The sequence below is a fragment of the Danio rerio genome, chromosome 2, assembly GCF_052040795.2.
Source record: "Danio rerio strain M-AB ecotype USA chromosome 2, GRCz13ab, whole genome shotgun sequence".
Lineage (NCBI taxonomy): Eukaryota > Metazoa > Chordata > Actinopteri > Cypriniformes > Danionidae > Danio > Danio rerio.
This window is the reverse complement of record NC_141022.1, coordinates 16,225,996-16,251,771: the sequence shown is the minus strand read 5'-3', so window position 1 is coordinate 16,251,771 and position 25,776 is coordinate 16,225,996. Positions and strand designations below refer to the sequence as shown.

General features: G+C 45.6%; 2 protein-coding genes across 6 annotated transcripts in view; one reads left to right on the top strand and one right to left on the bottom strand.

Moving 5' to 3' along the window:
• dynlt5 (dynein light chain Tctex-type family member 5) overlaps nt 1-25,776 on the top strand; it is a 65,011-nt gene that overhangs the window by 29,890 nt on the left and 9,345 nt on the right. For 2 of the 3 annotated variants that reach the window (NM_001004623.2, XM_087239269.1), the window contains 1 exon segment: nt 1,624-1,748. The exons of the other annotated variant lie outside the window; for it this stretch is intronic. In NM_001004623.2, coding sequence (NP_001004623.1) covers nt 1,624-1,748 — 125 coding nt within the window. 3 annotated transcript variants of the gene reach the window in all.
• LOC147846251 (uncharacterized) lies at nt 21,039-23,863 on the bottom strand. 3 transcript variants are annotated; one of them, XM_087240578.1, is made up of 5 exons: nt 22,475-23,863; nt 21,909-22,078; nt 21,568-21,822; nt 21,245-21,487; nt 21,039-21,165 (listed from the first exon to the last, which is right to left on the bottom strand). In XM_087240578.1, exons 1-5 carry the CDS (start codon nt 23,688-23,690, stop codon nt 21,067-21,069), a joined length of 1,983 nt encoding a protein of 660 aa, XP_087096704.1. In that variant the 5' UTR covers nt 23,691-23,863; the 3' UTR covers nt 21,039-21,066. The 3 variants fall into 3 exon arrangements, with proteins under 3 accessions (XP_087096704.1, XP_087096705.1, XP_087096707.1); XM_087240579.1 differs by having other exon boundaries at nt 21,245-21,822; nt 22,475-22,945; nt 23,032-23,281; XM_087240581.1 differs by having other exon boundaries at nt 21,039-21,487; nt 22,475-22,945; nt 23,032-23,281.

Below are 25,776 nucleotides of genomic sequence, written 5' to 3'. Positions count from 1 at the left end.
GCGCTTCCAACAGCATAGAAAAATTAATAAAATATAATAAATAGTTTATAATGTTATTTTTCTCTGACATTTTAACAATTTAAATTAAAACAAAATTACTGATTAAATTATTTTTGAGAGCCAGCATATATGCTGGAAAACATATGAAGGAAAAAAACAAATTTTTGATTGGAAAAATCATCTTTTATTTCTTCCGTCAAATAAAAATAGCAGGCATGAATTTAGAATAGTTGTTTTAAGCTACATAATATGACTTCAATTAAAAATTAATTTTAGAATCTATTCCATTTGAATGTCGTAAGTGTTCTTTTCTTCAGGCTTAAATGCTATGAATTCATTTTTAAATGAATTCTTTCGTTTCAGGGTTTTAGTAGGACTACTCAAGGAATGAATTATTATTTCATGATTAATTATTAAAGTATAACATTAATTAAAACAAGGATATGCATTAATAAGGCATGGTCATTTATTTATTTAAAAGTCGAACTCAGCACCACAGTGCCACCCTGCTGCTTAAAAACAGTCTATTTAGAAAAAAAAACTTCATCATTAGTAATAATACTAAATATTTAAATGGATAAAATTATCTAGCAAGTTTTATTATTAGCCCTTAATTTTGTGCAGAAATGTATTATTCTGCACAACAACAACACACACACGCACACCAAATGCACGCAGCACACAGAGAGCGATTTAAACGCATTAAAATGATCTGCTAAAATATTTTTAAATTATAACTCATATTACATTTTCCCAACTTTGTTGCTGCTATGTGTGCATATTTCACACGCACATTAAAAAAAAAAAAAAACTAAACGAAATGAAAACACATGAATTACACTAAAAATGGGCAGATAATTTAAACAGTTTCAAAAACATAGTAATTAATGCTTTAAAAAAGAAAAAAAAACTAATTTAATTATATATATATATATATATATATATATATATATATATATATATATATATATATATATATATATATATATATATATATAGTTAAAGTCAGAATTATTAGCCCCCCCTAAATTATTAGACCGTTTGTTTAGTTTTTCCCCAATTTCTGTTTAACGGAGAGAAGATTTTTTCAACTCGTTTCTAAACATAATAATTTTAATAACTCATTTCCAATAACTGATTTATTTTATCTTTACCATGATGACTGTAAATAATATTTGACTAGATATTTTTCAAGACACTGCTATACAAGTGACATTTAAAGGCTTAACTAGGTTAATTAAGTTAACTAGGGGAATTAGGCAAGTTATTGTATAATGATGGTTTGTTCTGTAGATTATCGAGAAAAAAGCTAAAAACTGCTTTTATCTAGCCAAAATAAAACAAATAAGACTGTATCAAGAAGAAAAAATATTATCAGACAAACTGTGAAAATATCCTTGCTCTGTTAAACATCATTTGAAAAATATTTAAAAAAGAAGAATAAAAATCAAAGGGGACTAATAATTCGGACCTCAACTGTCTGTATATATATATATATATATATATATATATATATATATATATATATATATATATATATATATATATATATATATATATTGTATGCAATGAACACAGTACTTATTCTTCTGTTCAATCAGTTGATTATAAGTGTTTATGCAGCCCCATCTAGACGCTTCCCAGTTTTAACAGTGAAGGACCTCCTGAAGGATGTGTTGACCAGCTACCTGCAGGAGGAGAAATATGAAACTGAGTTGTGCAGACAGATGACCAAAACCATCACGGAGGTCAGCTTATCTTTGAACAATTTTTACTTTCATGTTCTTGATAAAAAAAATTAATGAATTACTTAATTCATCAATAAATTTAAAGAGGCTATATGCCAATGTTTTTTATACATTGATCACTTTTTTATTTGGCAAACACCTTCTTAATGTAAAAAATAAATAAATAATGTGTTATTTTGATTATAGCTGACATCCCACATTTGTGTTGTGACGATGTCTGTGTAAGGTTCAATTTTTACAAAGACAATGACACCATGTCATAACATTGTTACAATGTAGATGCATGAGAAGGCTTTAGTTGCGTGACATTCGGCAACCAGGAAAATGTGTTTTTTTACTACTTTTTATGCCAGATAATATTTACTGCTTTATTTGCAAATAAGTAGTAATAGTTTTTTGTTTATTTATTTATTTGACATGGACATCACAATTACACTGGACAACCAAATGCATTTGTTTAAGTGTTTTAGCAAACTTGCTAATTCTCAACACCTGTCCACAGGAGGCCTAAAAATTGACAAAATGGAAATATAATAAAAACATACACAACATAACAATTATTTACATAAAATTACTGCTGGCAAAAGCAAAGGTGACATGATCCAACCAACTAACAGTAGACTATTTGTGCAAACACTGCTGTTTTGTTTTAACCACTTTTTAAGAGCACTACTAAAAATATTTATATTACTTTCTGGTTTTAAGTTGTTTTGCTTCCTTTACAGAGAAGACAGACTGACCGAACGAGGTCTTACACTTTGGCACTAGACAGTCACCATTAGCAGTTCCCCGTGTAACTCTGTGGGAGTTTGATGCCGATTGATTAGCTCAGAAAACACGATTGAAACATGATTATTTAAACATTTAAAACCCAATTTAAGATATCTAAATTGAATAAAACTATCAAAACTAAAAAGTTTATGTTTACATAAAACATCACAATGATGCCATCGCATTGGCTTTAAGTCCATAATTTTAACTGCTTGTTTATATATTGAGTCAATAGGTTTCAAAGTAGTTAAAGAGGCTTGTGACCAAGATGTAATTCAAAACGTCAAGTGAGACAATATCATTAGCCCCTTTCACACAGTGATACCGGTAAATATCCGGAAAATTTCCGGAACGACTTTACCGGTATATTCAAAAAAGCGCTGTTCACACAGGCGAGGACGTTACGGAATTTTTCCAGAAAAGAGCATTCACACATTCATTCCAAAATACCGGTAAATTCTGACATCATTCACCACAAATGAGCCTTAAACGGCTGTGCTTGTATTTGTAAACATTTGACTACATTACAAACTCTGTGGATGATCAGTATTGTGAAGAACTTCGATGAAAACATATGCAGGATCACTTTCGCATGTCGAGATGTTCATTATATGTGCGTGTGTTGGTGCTCACTGGCTGTTTCACAGGCACACGCAAAGCTTGAAGGTAAACAAACAGCGGCTTATCATAAGCATCTTATCGATGATTATTTACACAGTTGGCATAAAGAAGAACATATAAACGTTATCTGACTAACCTCTAGCAGCTAAATGCGTCTGGGAAAATATTCAAAGGCTTTTATTCTCATGAACCGTGCGGACGTTAACGCGTGTGACTGTTCTGATTGGCTAAAGCAGACGTTTCAGGTCAGCACGTTCTAGACATGCACGCGCTTTTTCCGGCAATCTTCCTTCTGCATTCACACAGCGCAGCATTCCGGCAAATTACCGTTAATGTTACAACTTCTCTTTCTGGAAAATAGCCAGAACGAATTTACCGGTATTTTCAAAAAGGACCTGTTCACACATACAACCTTTCTGGAAAATTGCCGGTAATTTTCCGGAGAGGTCTGTATGTATGAAAGGGGCTATTTTGTACATGTATAATTTTGCAGTGTGATATGTTAAAAACAATCTAATAAAACAAAAACTGTTTAGACTTGGCTTAACTTTCTTACTCATATTTTTAACATGACTATCAATTTTTAAATCAATGTCTAGAGTTATGCCAAGATACTTAAATTCATTAATTTCTTTAATTACTTTATTTTTTTATCAGCACCTTAATGGGGTGGTCCAGAATGTAATTTTAAGGCTTGGTTGTGTTAATAAGATGCAAAGCAATGTGTGCTCATGTTTCACTTGGAGGAAATTGTGTTATTTTTTCATATATCTCACTTTGATTATACACAGCTATTCTGCTAACATGAAAACGACTGTCATATTTCTAAGTTCCTCTAAAAGGCCCCCCTTAAGTGACTCTGATTGGTCATCATCATAATTTTCTGTGATTCGCCAATCGGCTGCATGTCACGCCTGGACAAGCACCCGCGTTTTGTGTAAACCGTCAGTCAGTCAACGCATGTCTGTAATGAGTGAAAATGGGATGCGGCTCCTTTAAGTGTTTCTGTGCCATTGTGTGTTTATGTGTGTGCGTGTGTATACTATGAAGTATCTGTAACACGAGAAGCGCATGAGCGCGGGAGAGATATTTATTGTTCTTTTTCTCTCATGCTCGGATTAAGTTATCTTCTGTGGTGACAGAATAAAGCACAAGATGTGAGATGAGACCTGTGTGAGCCTGGATTGATTTGTTTTTAATGTTACACTCCAGTTGGGAGAGCATTGTTGTATTTTTAAAAAAAATCAATGCGTTACAGGATGTCTTTCACGCATATCCGCAATATGCCTGTGTAAGTACCATGAATCGTTCACATATCTTTTGCGACTTTATTGTCCGAGTTGTAAAACGCATGGTAAAGTTGCCTGTAAAGAGAAACTCTGCCGTCTCACACAGAGAGACGCAGGTGCTGGTCAAGAGTGTGTGTATGTGTTTGTGTTTTTACAGCCGTTTGACTGATAAATATGGATTTGTAGCTAAATCGTTAGCGGTGAACATAATTTCCCGTGTTTTACATCTTTGTTACAACATACCGTTAACACTGTACATGTCATGATCAATTTTAACCAATAAAAACACTTACAGGTCATGGCTCACCGAGTTCACAGCGTCTCCTTGCTCCATATTTGGGAAGATTTTAGCCGAATCCAGCACTGAACTGGGAGATATTCTGGAAGCTGTTTTGTCAGATCATGCTTGCTATGTATTTTATAGTTCTCTGGAACATAATTAATATTGAACTGTAAGCACTTCTGTGTTTGGGTCATGTCATTTGGAGGCCCAACAACAGAAACAGAACAGCTCTGTGGAAACAGCAGGATGGCATTTCTCCCTCTGCAGTAACGTTACAGCGCCTCTGGCCACAGCCTTTACCTGCGCAATGTGGGATGCGCAATAACGAACTTTTGTGATCTCACAGGGGGCGGAAGTATTTTTTGTAGTCCCCAAAATTTGTTCATTGTAGGCTTTGCTAAGCTAACTCTTTACAAATCAAGGTCTCCCTTTGCATTGAACTTTGAGCATTTTACATTCAGAGATGCTGTTTATGTTCTCACAGCTACATTACACATCAACTAAAGTTTAAAATATGATATCGTAGTGGACCACCCCTTTAAATGTATCCCGTACTGGCTTATTTCTTATAGAAAAACACATAGAACCTGTTTTCTCGACATTCAACGTTAAATGAGACAGTTCAAGACATCTTGAAATGTGTTGTAAAGCCTGGGTCAGTTGCTCACCTGCCCGGCAAGGTGTTTTAGCTGACACATAGATGACTGTGTCATCTGCATATAACCTGCAGTTAACCCCTGTGCAGCAATCTGGAAGATCGTTTATGTACATTGTAAACAACAATGGGCCAAGGACAGACCCTTGAGGTACTTCAATATTGTTACAACGCACAGATGACTTCAGCCCATTGACCCTCACACATTGCTGTCTCCCACCCAAAAAAGACCTAAACCACTGTAAGGCTTCTGCTGACATTTTGAACTCTTAATTTATTTAGTAAAATACTGTGATTAACCGTGTCAAAGGCTTTCTTTAGGTCCAGAAACACTGCCTTAACCCCACTACCTTTATCCAGTGACCCTTTTATTTTTTCAAGCAGATAACAGTTTGCTGTTTCTGTGGAATATTTCTCTCTAAAACTAAACTGCTGTGGATAAAGCAACTGTTTAGAGTGTAAATGCTCCATTAATTGTTCCGCAACAATTTTCTCCAGCACTTTTAACACTACAGGTAGAATAGCAATAGGCCTATAGTTACAAGCAACATCCTTATCGCTAGATTTATAGATCGGTATAACTATTGCTGTCATCCAACTATCTGGGAAAGTTTTGTTTGAATCAATAAGTTTACTAAATATGTAATTGGCTCCAACAGAAAATGTTTATATCTCTTAATTAATTCCGAATGAAAATTAAAAATATCCTTAGCCATAGAATTCCAACATGATCCCTGGCCCTTACTTACCTGGTCCCCCCACTTCAAAAGAAGTTTTACAGATTTAGATATATTTTTTGGGAGTCGCAAGCATCTAGATAATTCTAGGAATTACAACAGTACATTGGGAAAGCGTGCAGTCCCGATAGGGAGGAAGCTGCGGAGACCACCTGCTACCCAAAGGGGAGATATGATGGCAAAATATATGGACTAGCCGTGAGAAGGGGTAGTACACATATAATAAGATGGTTAGCGGAGAGGGAAGACACACGTCTGCCCGTGAGGGGGGACTGCCTTTTCATCTGATTAGCAGGTAAAAATTCACAAAATTCACATTATAGCCACCTAGACTCTTGTTCACCCCACTTAAACATCAGTAACGCATATCTGGCAAATCCTATAGAGACTGTGTCTGTTCCTCGTATTAATAGATTAAGAAATAAACGTACTGTGTGCTCCAGAAAAAATCTAGTAAGAATCAAACCAGTAAAACCAGTTGAATGTGAAAATACAAATTTCGTAAAACTTGGTCTCCTAAACATCAGGTCACTTGCACCTAAAGCACTTATCATTAATGAAATAATAACAGAAAACAATCTTAATGCACTCTGTCTCACTGAAACCTGGCTGAAACAAAATGACTATATTAGCTTAAATGAAGCAACTCCTCCAGGATTCTTATATAAACATGAGGCTCGTCAAACTGGTCGTGGTGGTGGAGTTGCATCAATCTTTAGAGATTTCCTTAATATTAAACAGAGAAACGGACTTATGTTTAGCTCCTTTGAAGTATCATCGCTTAATGTTCAGCTTCCAGATACTATGCAAAAACCTATGTTATCTCTCGCTTTAATCACCATATATAGACCCCCAGGACCCTATGTCAAATTTTTAAAAGAATTTTCTGATTTTATTTCTGACTTACTAGTCAAAACTGATAAAATGCTAATTGTAGGTGACTTTAACATCCACATAGATGACGCTAATGATACACTAGGGCTTGCGTTTATGGATTTAATACACTCACTTGGGATAAAGCAAAACGTTGTGGGTCCAACCCATCGCTTAAAGCATACATTAGATCTAATTCTGTCTTATGGAATCGAGGTTATTGACGTAGACATTAAACCACAAAGTGATGATATTACAGATCACTACCTCTTACTATATAAGCTGTGTTTACCTGAAATCAGCAAACCCGCTCCAATACTCCGCCCTAGTAGAACTATTGTTCCGTCAACTAAAGATGAATTTATAAATAACTTACCTGATCTCTCTCTATTTCGTAATGCACCCGCAAACTCAAATGATCTTGATGTAGTAACCAGCAGTATGGATGCCATCTTCACTAGCACACTAAATACTGTGGCACCCATCAAATTAAAAAAGGCTAGAGAGATTACAACTATACCATGGTATAATAGTCATACTCGTGCGCTCAAAACAGCAACCCGCGCCCTGGAACGTAAATGGAAAAAAACTAATTTAGAGGTCTTTAGAATTGCGTACAAAGACAGTATGTCCAGCTATAGGAGGGCTCTAAAATCTGCCAGGACCGAGCACCTGCGCAAACTGATAGAAAATAATCATAACAATCCTAGATTTTTATTTAACACCATCTCTAAGTTAGCAAATAATCGGTCATCCTTGGAACAAACTACTCCACCGCAAATTAGTAGTGATGACTTCATGATTTTTTTCAGTAATAAAATAGAAGGCTTTAGACAGAAAATAGGAGATACCAAACTTTCTGCACCGGCTTATACTTCAAATCCTGAAAATATTTTATTGAATCATAATAATAACCTACACTGCTTCAAAATCATAGAACATGAAGAGTTAGTGAAAATTATAAATAGCTCTAAACCAGCTACGTGTATGCTGGATTCAATTCCAACAAAATTACTGAAAGAGCTGCTACCTGCTATAGGAGAACCTCTTCTTAACATTATCAACTCTTCTTTATCTATAGGCCATGTTCCAAACTCTTACAAGCTAGCTGTTATTAAGCCTATTATTAAGAAACCGCAACTAGACACCAACAACTTAGCTAACTATAGGCCTATTTCAAATCTTCCATTTATGTCTAAAATACTAGAAAAAGTTGTTTCCACTCAATTATGCTCTTTTCTGCAGACGAACAATATTTTTGAAGTGTTTCAGTCAGGTTTCAGGGCTCACCACAGTACAGAAACCGCCTTAGTGAAAATAACCAATGATTTACTCTTAGCTGCTGACCGAGGGTGCGTCTCGCTATTAGTTTTACTTGATCTTAGTGCGGCATTTGATACCATTGACCACAATATCCTCGTTAATCGCTTAAAGTCTACAGGTGTCCAGGGACAGGCTCTACAATGGTTTAAGTCATACTTAACTGACCGCTACCAGTTTGTGAATATTAATGGACAGCCTTCACAAATCTGCCCAGTAAAGTATGGGGTGCCTCAAGGATCAGTTTTAGGCCCTTTACTGTTTACTATTAACATACTACCTCTGGGAGACATTATTAGAAGATATGGGATCAGCTTTCACTGCTATGCAGATGATACTCAATTATATATTTCAACTAAACCTGACGAGACGTCTGAACTTTCTAAAATAACTGAGTGTATCAAAGACATCAAAGACTGGATGACCAACAATTTTCTTCTCTTAAACTCCGACAAAACAGAATTATTACTTATTGGGCCTAAATCTTGCACACAGCTGATCTCGCAACTCAATTTACAATTAGAGGGATACAAAGTTAGTTTTAGCTCTACTATAAAAGATCTGGGTGTCATATTAGACAGCAATCTAACTTTTAAAAACCATATATCCCATGTCACAAAAACTGCCTTCTTTCATCTGAGAAATATCGCTAAATTACGAAATATGCTATCCATCTCAGATGCAGAAAAGCTAGTCCATGCTTTTATGATTTCGAGACTGGATTACTGTAATGCTCTATTTGCTGGCTGCCCAGCATCCTCTATTAACAAACTTCAATTAGTACAAAATGCAGCAGCTAGAGTTCTGACCAGGGGGCCTCATGTACGAAGACTTGCGTGGAAATCTTACTAAAACATTGCGTACGCACAAAGCTGTAAATATGCGTACGCAGAAAAAAATTCAGATGTATGAAACACTGTGTACGCCGAATCTCACGCATATTCTTTTGTACATCCGAATGAACTTGAAACTGAGCGCAACATGCACGAGCGCAAAACCCCTCCCTGCCTCCTCCCCCGTATGAATATGCTAATGACTATGCTAATGGCAAAACCCAACGAAAAAGCAATGGCAAAAGCAAGCAAAAAGAGAAACTTTGAACAGAATGTGAATTGCAGGTGCTCCATTTGGAGGTAGACCGGAGAAAAGCGGTGTTATTTGCAAGTTTGTTCTCCGGAATTAACAACAAAAGAAAAAAAAATAGAGTGGGAGAGTTTAGCTGATGCGGTTAACACAGTTGGGTCTGAACATCTCACTGAGTGCATTAAAAAAAGTAAATAGTCTGGTTTATATCTGTAAAATGTTGCAGCACTCTTAAAAGTCTCAGTGGCGCGCTCGTAAGACGCATGTGGTCATGTTTTGACACGTTCGAGCATGAACTCGGCTCGAATCCAGCGTCTGATGAACTTTTTCTTCTTTTTTTCCCCGCTACATATCAGATTTTGCCAACTATTTATCACGAGAAAGACAAGTAGGAATCATCAATAAGTTTGTGAATCATATTTTATTTGCACATTTATTGAATGGAAATGTTTCTGATTCACACATGCAAATTCATCTTCAGATAGTGTCTTTATAGCAATGTGCGTGCGGTAGATAGCTCAGATTACATTGGGAAAACAGGCGACCGCTGCAAATTGTGCTTTAATGTTTAGCTGTTCAACTGTATGGTATGGAAACCTTATTTACCTGCTAGATGAACCCGTCTCATACAGCTGCCATTGCAAGGCTCAGACACTTTGTAGAGAGGAATTTAACACAACTGCCTCTAGGAGTCGCCAATGGAAATAAAACAGACACGTACAAAAAATGTGCGTACGCCTGCCAAAAGCTGCCAGGAAGCTGCGCACATTCCCACGTTCAGTTCATTGTTAGTAAATCCAAACGTGAGCGATTCTGAGAGTGAAACCTGGTGTACGCAAAGTTTTTGTGCGTACCCAACGTTGATACATGAGGCCCCAGGTCTAGAAAATATGATCATATCACCCCAATTTTATCCGCCTTACACTGGCTGCCTGTTAAGTTTCGTATTGAATTTAAAATATTACTTCTCACCTATAAAGCTCTAAATAATCTAGCTCCTGTTTATCTAACCAACCTTCTGTCTCGCTACAAACCAACTCGCTCTTTAAGATCTCAAAATTCAGGGCTTCTGGTAGTACCTAGAATAGCAAAATCAAGTAAAGGAGGTCGAGCCTTCTCTTTCATGGCTCCTACACTCTGGAACAGCCTTCCTGATAACGTCCGAGGCTCAGACACACTCTCCCAGTTCAAAACTAAATTAAAGACCTATCTGTTTAGTAAAGCATACACTCAATGCATCACCTAGCGGGTTCCACACAGGCTTCTGCATCTTGCTTATATACACGATGAACAGCAGCTACGCTAATTATTCTCTTTATTCTCTATTTTCACCTGGGGATACTCATCCCGAGGTCCTCAGATTATGCAGAGTCACTGATTGGATCCAAGACCAGGGAAGTGATAATCCCAAGGATTCCATATCCGGGACCAGGCCATATCCTGAGCTGCTGCTGCGCTGATGGTCGTGGGGAGTGGAGAACATGAGTCTGATTCCAGCGACGTTCCAGGGACAGACGAGTCTTCGCTGAGGCCATCTTCCTGCCTAACCACGGCGAATGAAGCTCAGCACAAGACTTTTGGCCAGCGGAGAAATTAAAATGGTCGTGCCCAACTGAGTCTGGTTCCCTCAAGGTTTTTTTTTTTCTTCACTCCCATCAGGTGAAGTTTTTTTTTCCCTCTCAGCTGTCGCCACTGCCTCGCATGGTTCAGGATTGGTAGAGCTACACATCGATGAATTGGCTCTTCAGTGTTCGAACTGAACTAATCACACTGAACTGAGCTAAACTGAACTGAACTGAACTTAAACACTAAAACCTAAACCACACTGTTCCAGTTACTATGACCATTTATGTGAAGCTGCTTTGACACAATCTACATTGTAAAAGCGCTATACAAATAAAGCTGAATTGAATTGAAACTGCACCGTGGCTGAATAAGCATATGGGATCACCTAGTGGGGATCACGCATAGCGGGCACTTATACCCAAAACGCGGGCTGACCAGCGGGAAGACCTACAACGTAATGGGCCAGCGAGTGACTCCTCCGCTGAGTCAGTGCTGGGGCCTCGGAGGAATCTGCAGGGCTCACCTAACGGGGACCTTTACTGACAGATGAAAAGCGCACGTATTTCTGTCAGGGAGAATGGCACAGCAAGCGTGTTTCAACACCTTAACCAAGTTGTTTCCTCAATCACCAAGAGTTACCTAATATCCTTGAGGAAACCGGCTCCACTCACAGGTTGTAAAACCTTGTATTAGGTGTCGCCCAGCCCGCAGCTCTACAGATATCTGTTATAGGTGCCGCGTGCACGCGCCCAAGAGGATGCGATGCTCCGAGTGGAGTGCGCACGCTCTCTCGAGGGACACGATTCGCCCTGGCTCTGGTAAGCGAGGGAGATTGCATCCACTATCGAGTGGGCCAACCTCTGTTTCGATACGGCACTTCCCTGCTGCCGAACGCCATAGCAGACGAAGAGCTGCTCAGATGATCTAATCTCTGAGTGCAGTCCAGATAATATGCAAAGCGCAAACTGGAAATAGTAAGAAAAGGGCTGGGTCTGCCTCCTCCGGGGGCAGCGCTTGCAGGCTCACTATCTGGTCTTTAAAGAGTGTGGTAGGAACCTTGGGCACATATCCCGGGCGGGGTCTCTGGAATGTGAGATTAAGCCAGCCCGAATACAGGCACGAGTCACTGACGGAAAAATGATTCCAGGTCCCCAACCCTCTAAATCGATATCAATGCGACCAGCAGAGCTGTCTTCAGGGACAGAAATCTTAAAGATACTGAGTCGAGGATTGAAGGGATCTGAAACAGGCTCGTGAGAACGAGGGCGAGATCCTAACCGAACATGAGAGGGGGCGGGGTGGATTAATTCGCTTAGCGCCTCTGAGGAACCGGATGATGAGGTTATACTTTCCCACGGTGCTGCCAGCCACCGCGTCATGAGAGCGGAGACGAAAGCCACGTAACTTTGAGTGTGGAGGGTGACTGCCTGCTCTCCAGCTTCTCTTGGAGTAAAGAAAGCACAACGCTGATCTGACAAGTTTTGGGGGTCTTCTCTACAAGAGACGCACCATTCAGTGAATAGACTCCACTTCATGGCATAGGCGCGCTCGAGGAGGGGGCTCTAGCCCGAGTGATAGTATTAACAACTGCAATAAGTAGGTTAACTATGTCTTCCTTGCGTCTAAAGAACCACACGTGGAGATTCCAAAGATCGGGGCAGGGGTGCCAGATGGTGCCCTGTCCCAGAGAGTAGGTCTTCTCTCAAAGAGATCTGCCAGGGGAGGGCCGTCGCGAGGAGGGAGAGCTCTGACATTCAGGTCTGGTTGGGCCAGAGGGGCGCAACCAGCAAAACCTGTTCCTCGTCCTCCCTGACCTTGCACAGTAACTGCACGAGCAGGCTCACTGGGGGAACAGCATATTTGCACATGCCCCGAGGCCAGCTGTGGGCCAGTGCATCCATGCCGAGTGAGCCCTCAGTCAGGGAAAAGAAAAACTGGCAATGTGCGTTCTTGGGGGAAGCAAACAGATCGATCTGGGCCTCCCCGAATCGCGCCCATATCAGCTGAACAGACTCGGGGTGGAGTCTCCATTCTCCGGGACGTAAAGGCTGCCGTGAGAGCTTATCGGCTGCACGGTTGAGCTTGCCTGGAATGTGAATGGTCGCAGCGATTTCAGCCGCGGATAACTCTAGAGGAGCAGACTGCGGAGGAGCTGAGACATGTGGCGAGAGCGAATACCCCCCATGCGGTTGATATACGCCACAGCTGCCTTGCTGTCCGTCCTGACCAGCACGTGCTGCTGCTCTAGCACCGGAAAAAAACGGTGGAGAGCGAGGAACACTGCCAAGAGCTCCAGACGATTGATATGGCAATGCAACTGGGTTCCTTTCCACAGGCCCGCATTTGCATGCCTGCAGCACACAGCCCCCCAGCACGTGTTGGAAGCATCTGTTAAAACAACAACATGACTGGACGCCTGTTCTAGAGGCACTCTGGCCTGTAGGAACGAGGGGTCGTTCCAAGGGCTGAGGGCGCGGCAACACAGCGCAGTAACAGTGACTCGGTGTGCGCCCGCATGCCTGGGGACTCGATTATGAAGCCAGTGCTGGAGTGGTGTCATATGGAGTAATTCGAGCTGCGTGACAGCGGCTGCGGATGCCATATGCCCCAGGAGCCTCTGAAATAATTACAGTGGGACCACTATTTTGCTGTCGAGCTCTTTCAGACAGTTCAGCATCAGCTGAGCGTGCTCTCCGGAGAAGCGCGCTGTCTTGGTGACCGAGTCCACCTCCAGCCCAAGAGAAGAGATCCTCTGCACGGGGTCGAGTTTGCTCTTTTCTCGGTTGACCTGAAACCTTCAACAGTTGGAGGTGCTGGAGAACCTTGTCTCTGTGCATAATCAATTGCTCCCAAGAGTGGGCTAAAATCAGCCAGTCGTCGAGATAATAGAGTATGCGGATGCCCACGAGCAGAAGGGGCACTAAGGCACCCTCCACGAGCTTGGTGAAGACCCGCGGAGACAGAGAGCCCGAAGGAGAGGACTTTGTATTGCCAAGCTCGACCTTCGAACGCAAACCGCAGAAATTGAAGGTGGCGAGGAAGAATGGAGACATGAAAATATGCGTCCTTCAGGTCTATTGCTGCAAACTAATCCCGAGACTCGCATAGCCAAGTCTGATTGTGCTTATGAGCCACCACGAAGGGCTGGCCCGCGCTAACCAGGCAGGCAGAGCTCTCGCTAATGGACTCATCGCTACAATCACTGACGTACCAGCAGTGGGGCAGCGCGGAGTGGGTGTGCTGATCCGGGAAGCGCGAGGGTCCCGCGGAAGAGCTGGAGGTGAGAGATTTTCTCTCACTCCGCACCCAAACTCCGAAGAGGGGGCTCGAGGGGTGGGAGAAAGGAGACCGTCCTCCCAGCGCTCGTGAGCCACTGGCAAAATGCACTGAACCTGCAAGCTAGAAGCATAGCATCCCAGACTGGCAGATTTCGGGCTGTCACATCCAGAGAAGTGGAAAAGTGTTCTTTCATAAATGTTTTCATGGCAGTAAAAAGTGCCGTTGGAAATGGGGCTAGCCCCTCCCGAGGTGCCTGCTTTCGAGGTGCTCAATGAGCTTGCTTCGCCAGAGGTGTGTGCGGGGGCGGGGCAGCTCTCGTAGGCGGGCGCCTTTGACGAGGAGCAGCAGATATGAATGGTTCGGCGGGTGGAGCGGGCTTACGGTTCCGCCGAGAGGTGACATTACCCATCGCATCAGACTGCTCTCTCACTGCCTTGAATTCCTGGGCGAATTCACAAAGGGTGTCGCCGAACAGGCCACCTTGGGATATGGGGGAGTCAAGAAAGCGGACTTTGTCCACTTTGCGCATATCAGCCAAGTTTAGCCAGAGGTGGCGCTCCTGGACCACTAATGTGGACATCGTCCTCCCTAACGCACACGCAGCAGACTTAGTGGTCCAAAGAGCATAGTCGGTTGCGGTGCGAAGCTCATGTAACAAGCCTGGGTTGGACCCACCCTCATGCAGCTCGGCCAGCGCCTGCGCTTGGTAGCGCTGGTAGGTGGCCATTGCGTGCAAGCAGCCTGGCCCGCAGCCTTGTAAGCTTTAGCTCCGAGGGAGGCAGATAACCTACAGGCTTTGGACGGGAGACGAGGCGGACCCCCCGAGAAGGAGGCGCCACGCGGACAAAGATTGACCACAATCGCACGCTCGACCTGAGGAATCGCCGCATACCACCTGGGCTAAAAATCTGGTTAGACGGATTGCTTCCCTCGTTCAAAGCTTGGATGGAGCGCTTGGAGGAGCGGGAGGTCCGCGGGCCCGAAGGGGACGGATAATCTCCCACTGGAACCCTCAGATCTGCCCGAGTGCCCGCTGCAGTGCAGGGGATAGCTGGGGTGGTTCGCCCTTTTGCAAAGGCTAGCCGCGATCTTAACTGCGCAACAGTCATGGCATCGCAATGAAGACATGAACTGCCCGTGAGCACTGCATTAACATGCTGGATCCCCAGACTTGCAACGCAGTGTTCGTGCCCATCATCCAGGGACAAGAAACCACTGCATCCAGAAACGCATGGTCGGAGCGCCATCCTGAAAAGGACGTGCTACGCGACTGTGTTGCTCTTTTTGTGAGGTTGCAACTTTATATGCACCGCTCTGGAGGACCAGACCCAAAGAACGCCAGGCAAGGGAGAAACCCAGCTCGACCGTCTGCCGCTGCGTGTACACACTCTGGACCGGGAGAATGCTCTCGTTCGCTCGAAATCGCTGGATCACAGCAGGAGGAACCTTCATCGACTCAGAAGGCTGTAATAGTCTCTGAAGCAAAAAGGATGGTGTTTCCTTGCTTTCCCTGTGATTATATGCAGAGCTAATTGGCAATAAGCTTCAGGTGCGCAAGCTTACGCTGCCAACTCATTTGGCATTTCATTGGCCTGTTATATACTTTTTCAGACAATTGGCTTTCTGAAATCCACATTTGTGGATTAAAATCTACTAATAGCATTGAAGTTCCCCATGCGAAGGGGAACTTTAATATGCTTTATTTTAGAATGTTTTGCAGAATATCACTATTAAACCAAGGAAGTGAAAATTTTTTGTACCTACTCTTCCAAGTTTTTAATACTTTTTTAGTATTACATATTGTAAATTTGTGGATGTGGTGTCCTCAATAGCTATGTCTTGTCGCACCTAAAGCAAGCATGCCAGTACAATCCAGGGACAGTCAGGTTTCCACAGTCACTTCCGGGGCCTGATCTGGCCTCGTCTTGGCTTTCTCGGGGCCAACGTCTGGCCTTTTTCAGCCCGTTGAATACCTTGGGTCAAAGAGGACCACCTGGGGCTTTGGGCAGGGTGAAAGAAAAGGTGGCGTTTGCCTGATTCAAGAGAGTCTACAACCATTTCTCTAGTTTTGCAAAACAGGATGGAAGATCAAGTAGCATGTAGTGTGGCTTTGGTTCACTTAATTATCCAATGTGTCCATATGTCTGAAATATCCTGAAGCAGCAATTCTGTTTTGTACTGTCGCATGAGATTCCCGCTTTTTTAAAGAAAAAAAAAATATATATATAACATTAATGCACATCAGTAACTCACCAGTAACTTTTTTAAAGTATGATCCTGTAAGAAAATATTGCAAATAATTAAATAATCCGGTGGGAACAACTGTGGTCGGAATCAAAGTTTACAGTGACTGTGTTCTCTGAACTCCTCTCAAGCGGTGAACTTCATTCTTCGCATCAAAGCTCATTACCATAAAATTAACTTGATTTCAACTCTCCTCGACGCCCACACCTGCAAAAAAGTGTCACGTTGCTTCTCTGTGCTTATCACCGCCAACTCTCATTGAAAATGAATGACTTCCGGCTACTTTGACGCTCTCACAGCTTACAGTGTGAAAGTACGGTTGGGCAAGCTTATATATTGTAAGAGTAAAACCATCAGCAACCAGCTTCTTTTCTGTCATCTAGTCCTGCACTTTTTTTCTATATGAATTTGAAATGAATGAAGAAGTTTGAATTTTCTCCTCAAACAAATATTTGCTTATTTTTTTATGAAAAAAAGTTCACATTTACTAAAAGGATAGCCTAAAATTGGGATTATTTTGCTTTGGGAGATTTGGAAATATGCTTCTCTGAAATATGAGCACAGCGATATAGTAGGCTATATGTTTTTAAGACAAACCTGCTCTTCTGTTTTGAAACAATATTTTTTTCCTTAAGATTACCAATTGAGGGATTATATGCAACACCCTTAAATTGTCCTCTTATGTAAAGCCGAAATTAAGTGTCATAGCCTACTTCCTAGGGACAAAAATATGGTTTAGGTCTCTCCTGAGCATTTGGGCTGAATGTTTGATAGTGTCTGCAGAAACAAGGATGTTAGAGTATAAAATATGTTGTTACCATGTTTCTACTGGAAAAATTCCATGCTTTTATATTATAGGTGATATTAGATAGATTAGATTCAACTTTATTGTCATTACACATGTACAAGTACAATGCAACGAAATGCAGTTTAGGTCTAACCAGCAGTGCAATAGCAGCAAGTGCAGGATACAGGTATAAGTTATTAAGTGCAGTTATAGAAAAACTATGGTGATATTTACAAATGGATGTACTATTAACAATATATACAGGTTGGATTAGCTATGAACAGATTTGCAATATATGAATATATGTACAGGTTGCTATTTATAATCAGTAGTGTGCAGATAAATAAGCATGATTACAAGTGTATATGTACAGTGGGTGTGTACATAGTTACAAATGTCCATGTGCAGTGGGTATATACAGTTCAAATAAGTAAATCAGTGCAATGTGGTGCAGTGAATATGTGCAAATTTTAAATGTGCAAATGTAAACAGTGCACCTGTTTAAATTTGTGTACAGTGTTTCCTTTGGATGTCCACAATGGCTGTACTGCAATGCCTTACACTCAGCAACAGAGCAACTTCCATACCAGACTGTGATGCAGTTTGTCAGGATGCTTTCTATGGTGCAGCGGTAGAAGTTCACCAAGACGGCTGATGAAAGCTGGTTCTTAGTAAGTTGCCTTAAGAAGAAAAGGCGGTGGTGAGCCTTCTTGATCAAGCTGGAGGTGTTGGTGGTCCAGGAAAGGTCCTTTTAAATGTGGGTCCCCAGAAACTTGAAGGATGAGACAGGCTCAACGGCCATCTCATTGATGTGAATGCTCATGTGAGCCTGCTTGTCCCTTTCTGAAGTCCACAATGACCTCCCTGGTCTTGTTGATGTTAAGGAGCAGATTATTGTCAGTGCACCAAGTTGTCAGATGCTGTATCTCCTCCCTATTGGCCGTCTCATCATTATTGCTGATTAGACCAATCACTGTGTTGTCATCTGAAAATTTGATGATGGTGTTGGATCTGTTCACAGGCTTACAGTCGATGGTAAAAAGGGAGTAGAGGATTGGACAGGTTGCGACAGGTTGTGTTCGTAGTTGGTAATGGCCTGGATGCCCTGCCTCGTGCACCGAGGATCAGAGTTGGAAAAGTGCTCCTCTAGCTTTAACTTGTAACAGTGTTTGGCCTTTTTGATGCCCCTCTTCAGATTAGCCCTGGAAGTGCTATAGGCCTGTGCATCCCCTGATCTGAAGGCAGTGTTGCGTGCTTTTATCAGAAGGCGACCTCCTTGTTCATCGCTTCTGCTTCATGTATGTGGTGATTTGTTTCTGGGTTGTAACACTGTCTATGGTGGTGTTGATATATTCCAGAACAGAGGAAGTGTAACTGTCAATGTCTGTGTGAGAGCCACATGTGGTCTGGGAAGCAAACATACCCCAGTCTGTGTGTTGAAATCTGTCTTGGAGTATGGAGTCTACCCCCGCTGGCCACACTTTGATGGTCCTTACTGATGGCTTCACGCGGTTGATAAGGGGTGAGTATTTGGGGGTAAGGATCAAAGAAAGGTGATCTACCCCAGGTGGGAAGGTGGGGGTCACAGCATATGCTTCAGCCATGTTTGTGTAAACATGGTCTAAAGTTTTGTTTCCCCTTGTGTGGCAGAAAATGTTTTGATGGAATTTAGGGAGCACTGTCTTTAAGTTTGAGTGATTAAAATCCCCAGCAACAATAAAAGCAGCCTCCGGGTGAGCAGTCTGTTGTTTACTGATGGCTGCATGAAGTTCGTTCATAGCCAGCTTGGCATCAGCGTCAGGAGGAATATAAGCAGCAGTTATTATGGTAAATGTGAATTCCCATGGTAGGTAAAAAGGTCTACATTTAACCATTAGAAATTCCAGATTAGCAAAGCAATGTCTCCCAACGACAACAGAGTTTGTGCACCAAGCTTTGCTAATTTAAATGTATAATCCTCCGCCTCTGGTTTTACCCAAGTCATCCGCCGTTCTGTCCGCTCGGAATGTGTGGTGCTATGGAGCGATACAGCGTTGTCTGGTATCCTGCTGTTTAGCCATGTTTCTGTGAAAATCATGACATTACAGTTCCATAATCGTTTGTTGTGGTTGATGCGCAGTCGAATCTCATCCATTTTGTTCACCAGTGACCGTACATTGGCGAGAAAGAAGCTGGGTAAAGAGAGCCGGTGTGGTGTTAGCTTTAGCTTAGCTCTTAGCCCGCCCCGCTTACCCCGTCTTTGTTTACGCTCTCTACGCCATCTCCGAGCACTTCCGCCCGGCCGGGCAGGGCGCTCAACCTGGAGTGTTCTGGCGATCTCAGGGATGAGTCGAAGATTGCTAATAAAACTGTACGGAATGCACAAACCAATATCCAAAATCTCCTGTTGGGTGTACAATGTAAAGGTATCACTGTTTTGCACGAACAGACCCGAAATGAGAAGGAATAATACTGCAAAAATGCAGAAACTGGAGAGACACTGAGCCTCGCGTTGTGATCGCGCCGCCATCTTGATCTCTTGATATTATAGGTCTAAAAGGGTTTTGCTTATTCCCTTAACAAGTTATGGGTGTGTTTTGCGAATAAACCTATCAAGAGTCTAATCTCCCATTCCCTTTAAGAGTTAGTTATCGCTCCATGGCGCATTTGCTATTTACATGGCGGATTTTGTTAGTGAAAAAACTGAGCGCTTCAATAGCAAGAAAACTTTAGTTAAACAGAGCATCTGCAGCATGAGGATATAGAACGAGACTCCTCCAGTCAGCTTCTTTACTTTCTCACTTTTACGGATAAGGAAACAGTGTTACACACTCCACTGAAGACATCCAGAAGCCTATATGGTTATTTTCGTTTGCTAAGCGCAAAAATTTGTTTCCGAACTATTTCTAAATTCAATTCTAATTTCCAGCAAATGAATAATAAGCAATAACATAGAAGTTTGGATAGAAAATTAAGTTGTATCTAAACACACTTCCTGTTCTTATGGCCCATATAGTCCAAAAACCCACATGTGGACTAATCTAAGCGTGTTTTTAATAAAAGAAATATAAATATGCATATAATAAATAATAATAATAATAACATTATACAAAATCAAAATGTCTAAAAATAAACTAAAAAAAGCTCCCTGAGATGAAGGCATGGAGACAGTGGTGTTTATATTGATGTAGAAAAAAATATTTTTTGTAATATTTTAATCCTTTGATTCGTTTTTATTTGTAAAGATATTTGCGCTGCTTTCAGCTTGTCTATTACACAGTTTGTTTTAGTTCCTCCATAAAGTTAACCTCCACTCCACAGCTGCCCTGTCCTGACCTATTCATGCATCTCTAAGGACCGAGCTGTCCCGGGAGAAGCTTGCTAATATACAGAATTGGACTCAAGGCCTTCTGGGCGTTCAAAGCATTTGCAGACCTGGACAGATTTGTCCAGCCCATCACCCCCTTGTGCTGCAAAAGGGATTCATTCTCCCTATGAGCTATCAACCAAGGCTGAACCTGGACGGGGGCGTCCCGCGAGTCACTTTTAACACACAAGGCAGGGATAGTTTGTCCCAATTGGAACGTAGCCAAGGCAGAACCTGGACGAGGGCATCCCACGTGACACTTTTAACACACAAGTTAGGGCTAATCTGTCCCAATCGGAACGTAGCCAAGGCAGGACCTGGACGCAGCAGGCATACAGCGTTGAACTAAGAAGACAGGGCTCATTTTTGTCCCCACTGAATTTACTTTTACCACACAGATAATAAATAAAAGGAATAATGAAGACACTGAACACCATTTGACCGTTAAGTTGTACAATATTTATTCAGGACGATTCAGAGTCTTCTGTTTGTTCGAGCGGGCGAGCGCCCTGGCTTTTCCCCCTGGCAGGGCGCCATGGCAGCGTCCTCCTGCTGGTTCCCTCCTGGAAAAGAGACACATAAAGGGCAGTTAGCCAATGCCACACGTTCTGCTGTCCACGCCAAAGAGAATGTGATTTTTACCAGGGGAGAGACGGAAGTCTCTGTCCTCTTGCGCCCTTTCCGCGGGGGGCTTTCAGTGCCCGCTGCCTCCCCATCCTCCTCCTCCTCCTCCTCTTCCACCAGGGCCCTTTCAAAGAGTCTGCGGCGCTCGCGTGCTTGGAGAGGTCCGAGGTGAAGTGCGTAGAACTTATCTGAGGTTGAAGTGTCATGGCACATGAATTGCGCCACCTTGCGGCGATCCTCTGAAGAGTGTGCATTCTTTGCCTGCGTCGGAGAGAGACAGAAGCTTGATTAGGATAGAAGCCGCCGCTGGTAGTTACAGGGGCGTCACAATGCCTACTCACATGAGTCGCGATCGCAGTGCGTATGTCAGTAAAGGTGGGTTTGCCTGGAAGGCCCATACTGAGCCAAGCAGACTGAAAGTACTTGTTCAGGGTCCGACAAGGACTGGCTCTGGAAGTGAAAAAGAAATAGGTAGCCTGGCTCCCTCCGGGGAGACCAGCCCGCAGCGCCAAAAACCTGCGGAACCAGCTGTATTCCTCCCTGTTTAGGGACAGCTGAGCCGCCCCAAAGGCTCTGTTTGTTTTGTGAGTGGTAATCTGCCATCAGAGAACAAGCAGTGAGTGAGTGAGTGAGTGAGAGAGCATGCTACTGGTGACCCCCACCTTACTTGCGCCATACTCACGTTAATGACATAAGCAGACTCGTCGGGGCTTCTGGAGGCCTCTTCAACCTCCTGGATTGTGAGATTCTGGAAGACTCCACAGCGGTGCCCAGAGATGGAGGTTAGGTAGCCAGTCAGAAAGCCATAGAAGCGCCACTGTTGCCTAGTGCTTGGGTTGGATTCGAGGCTATCTGGTGAAGGACATTAGACAGATTAGACCACCGACGGTTCTATTTCCTTTCTGGGTCACCAACAGCTCTTGGCTGCTGGTGACTTGTTCTCCGGGGCGCGAGCAGCTCAAACAACAGCTGCTGGTGGCCCGGAGAGGAATTGTGCATTTCTTCTTCAGGGGCACCAGCAGTCCATGAACTGCTGGTGCCCCTGAAGAAGAAACGCACAATTCCTCTCCGGGCCACCAGCAGCTGTTGGTTCATCCAGCCACGTCTGTCTGCCCCCCTTCCCCCCCCGAATGAGTCCCATTCGCGGGGGAGAGGGGCAGACAGACGTGGCTGGATGAACCAAGGGCTGTTGGTGCCCCGGAAGAACGAACAGGGGGAATCGCTGGAACGGCGGAAGGGCTTGCTTACCTAGCAGGGCGGGAATTTTCCTCCCAGCGGTCCGGTGACAGCGCACCAGGCTGGCCTTGGGGATCAGTCGGCTTTCCTTCGCCTGCTTGGTCCTTACCTCGTGCACGACGACACGCCGGCGTATGCCGCGGATGAGGGCTCTGACCTCCCTTCGAATCAGAACCAGAGCCGTGCTGGAGAGCTGACAGGCGGCCGGCGGCGTCTCCGAGAGGTAGTCCAGGAACTGAGCCACGTTCTTCAGGTAGTGCTGCCTGGTGGGCTCGGCCATGCGCGTCTGACCTAGCCGGGCGGCCCACGCTCGGATTCGGGCTGGTTGGTTGAGGAAAAGGAAGTCCCCTGGCTCCGCGGTGCCCCTGGCCATGTAACCAAGGAAGGCTTTGATTCTCCCCAGCTTCGAAGTGACGTTGTTCCGCAGGCGGGGGGTGGGCTCGCTGCCCAGTTGGTACCCTTCGAACTCCCCCAAGAGAAGGTCTGTGGAACGAGCACAACCAAGAGTCAACTTCCCCGAAGCCACACACCCAGCAGAGCGACAGTGACGTGCCTGAAATATACTCAACTCAGCGCGGGGACGTGGTCCGGGAACGGGTAGGCAGTGGGTTCCAAAGCCTCCGGAGGCTCGGGGGGCGTCGGACCTCCGGCCGCCCCTCGCCCGGGAGGCGGTGGTGCAGGAGGCGACCTGGTTCTCCTGGCCCTCTTCCTCCTCCTTCTCCCCCCTTCTCCCTTCCTTAGCTCCCGGTAGAGGCGTGTGATTTGGAGCAGGGTGGACCGCATCTTGGTAACCTGTTTCCCCAGGTCCGTGAGCTGAGCCTGTATGCGTTCGGTGGCGCGCCTGCAGCCGCGGTCGGCGCACGGGCGGCCGGCCTCTGGGTCCTCCGAGTCCCGCTCCCCCTCGGAGGACGATGCTAGCTGGGACACGACGGGGATTGCAGGCTGGGTGGACCGCAGTCACTGCAACTCCCGAGCTACTTTCCGGCGTTTCGCCCTCCCCATAGCCTCTTTCCTTACCGAGGTCGAGAGCTCCGCGTGCTGCCTCAAGTGCCTGTCTAGGCGGGCTGGCGTCCGGCGACAGCCCGGGACCGGGCACGGTGTCTTCCGCGTGTCCACGCGGCCGGCGGCCAGCGCGAGCAGCAGCCGCTTCTCGTCCGAGTTGGCCACCTTGTGAACGGCCGTCAGGTGAGGCGCAAGCCGGCGGTAGACGTTGAAGCATAGGGCACATTCAGCCATGACCGTGCTAGAGCCAATGCAGAGGGGGAAAGGGGCCCGCACGCCACGTGCGGCGGTTAATAAGCGGCCGGAGGCGGCGTCCACTTCCGCGTCATGACGTTGGTGGACCCGTATTTCTTAAAGGGGAAGGACACCCCCCCGCACCAGGAGGTGTAAGCCGATGCCCTACGAAGATCCATTCGGTTCAAGCCTTCTTTTGTTACGACTTCTCAAGTAGGGGGGAGAGGGGTGTTCACCTCACTCCCTTCCCCCCTTTTCAAAGGAACCAGAGGGGGTGTCCCGTTAAACAATGCACCCCACCGCCCCTTCATCGTTGCCCCGGTCAGCGGTTCGACACCTCTCTTTCTTGTCACGACTCGAGTTGGGGAAGGGGTGTCCCACCTCACTCCCTATCCCCCCTTCATTTTGCTGTTCTGGCCAGCGGGAGCCTTTCTCGTTCACTTTTTCCACCCCAAAATGGGGATTGTTTGAGCCCCATCGAACATGCGCCGTTTTTTGGGGGGGAGGGGGCAGCTCCACATGCGCCAGCTGCGGGAGCTTTTGCGACCTGCTACAACCAACATGGGATACGCACCAACCATCGAAAGGGGGGTCCAGACAGCCCGTAACCCCGGCATCACTGACCCTGGCACGTTTCACCTCGCCGGAGTCCACTAGCTTCCCCTCCCAACCAACCACCCTCACTCCCCCGGGAGCAGGGTAGGCGGGGTGGGGGTCAGCCGGGAGCCAGCAAGGATAAACCCAGGGGGTAGGCGGCGTTGCGGGCGGACGGACGGGATGCAGACGCACACACTCGGGCGGGGGTAGAATCGAAGCCCACACCAGCTCGTTCCCTACGCTGCCCCTGGGGCCTCGATTCACCACACCGGGTGACTCGACCGAACCCACCGAACATCCCCCAGCCCTCGCAGGGCGAGGGGCGTGGGGCGGGGGCACGGGCCGAGTATCGGCGCGGGGGAAACGGAGTCCAGGGGGGCGGGCTGGCGGGCGGGCTGAGCAGCAGACAAGCTCTGGGTCATTTAGCCAGACGGGCCATCTGGGTCCTTTACCCACAGTTCGGGGCGGGAAGGGGGGGCGCTGTGTGCGGAGGGACACCCCCACGCCTCCCTGATAGAGCGCCCAGGACGGGGAGGATCTGCCACACCCATAGAGGCCGACCCCATTGGTGCTTTGGGGGGCCTGGGTGGGGGCCTAGCCCCTGGGGCGCCACACTAGCTCCTATCGATCAGTCACCGTGGGGTCTGGCGACTGGACTGTCAGAGACTAAGTCCATATTTCTTCGCCTTCCCCGAAAACCTGATGGCAGGTCAGAGATTGTGGGTGTCGGGCAAAAACCTCCAGGCGCGGGACGTCCCGACAAGCAGGCCGGGAAGGGTGGTCTCCCGTCGGGCATGGTTTGGTGGGCTCGGGCCTGGGTCTAACCAACGCCCCGGTGAGCGCCAGGCATAACGTATTCCTGTTGGACCTTTGGCGCTAGATGCGTAAAGATGTGCCGCTGGTGAACCATTGATGGAGCCGCTGGTGAACCATTGATGGGGCCTCTGGCATCCAGCGGTGGGGGGGCCTGTGCCCTGTGCGCGCTGCCTGAGGTACACACACCCTCCTTGGGGAGCGAGCCCAGCCCCTCTCCCTGGCCTGGGGCCTCTGAGTTCCAGCGGTGGGGGGGCCTGTGCCCTGCGCGCGCTGCCCGAGGTACACACACCCTCCTTGGGGAGCGAGCCCAGCCCCTCTCCCTGGCCTGGGGCCTCTGAGTTCCAACGGTGGGGGGGCCTGTGCCCTGCGCGCGCTGCCCGAGGTACACACACCCTCCTTGGGGAGCGAGCCCAGCCCCTCTCCCTGGCCTGGGGCCTCTGAGTTCCAGCGGTGGGGGGGCCTGTGCCCTGCGCGCGCTGCCCGAGGTACACACACCCTCCTTGGGGAGCGAGCCCAGCCCCTCTCCCTGGCCTGGGGCCTCTGAGTTCCAGCGGTGGGGGGGCCTGTGCCCTGCGCGCGCTGCCCGAGGTACACACACCCTCCGGCGGCAAGCGCTGGTTCCAAAGGACCCTCCAGATTTGCACCTAATCACCAGCCGTGCCCGG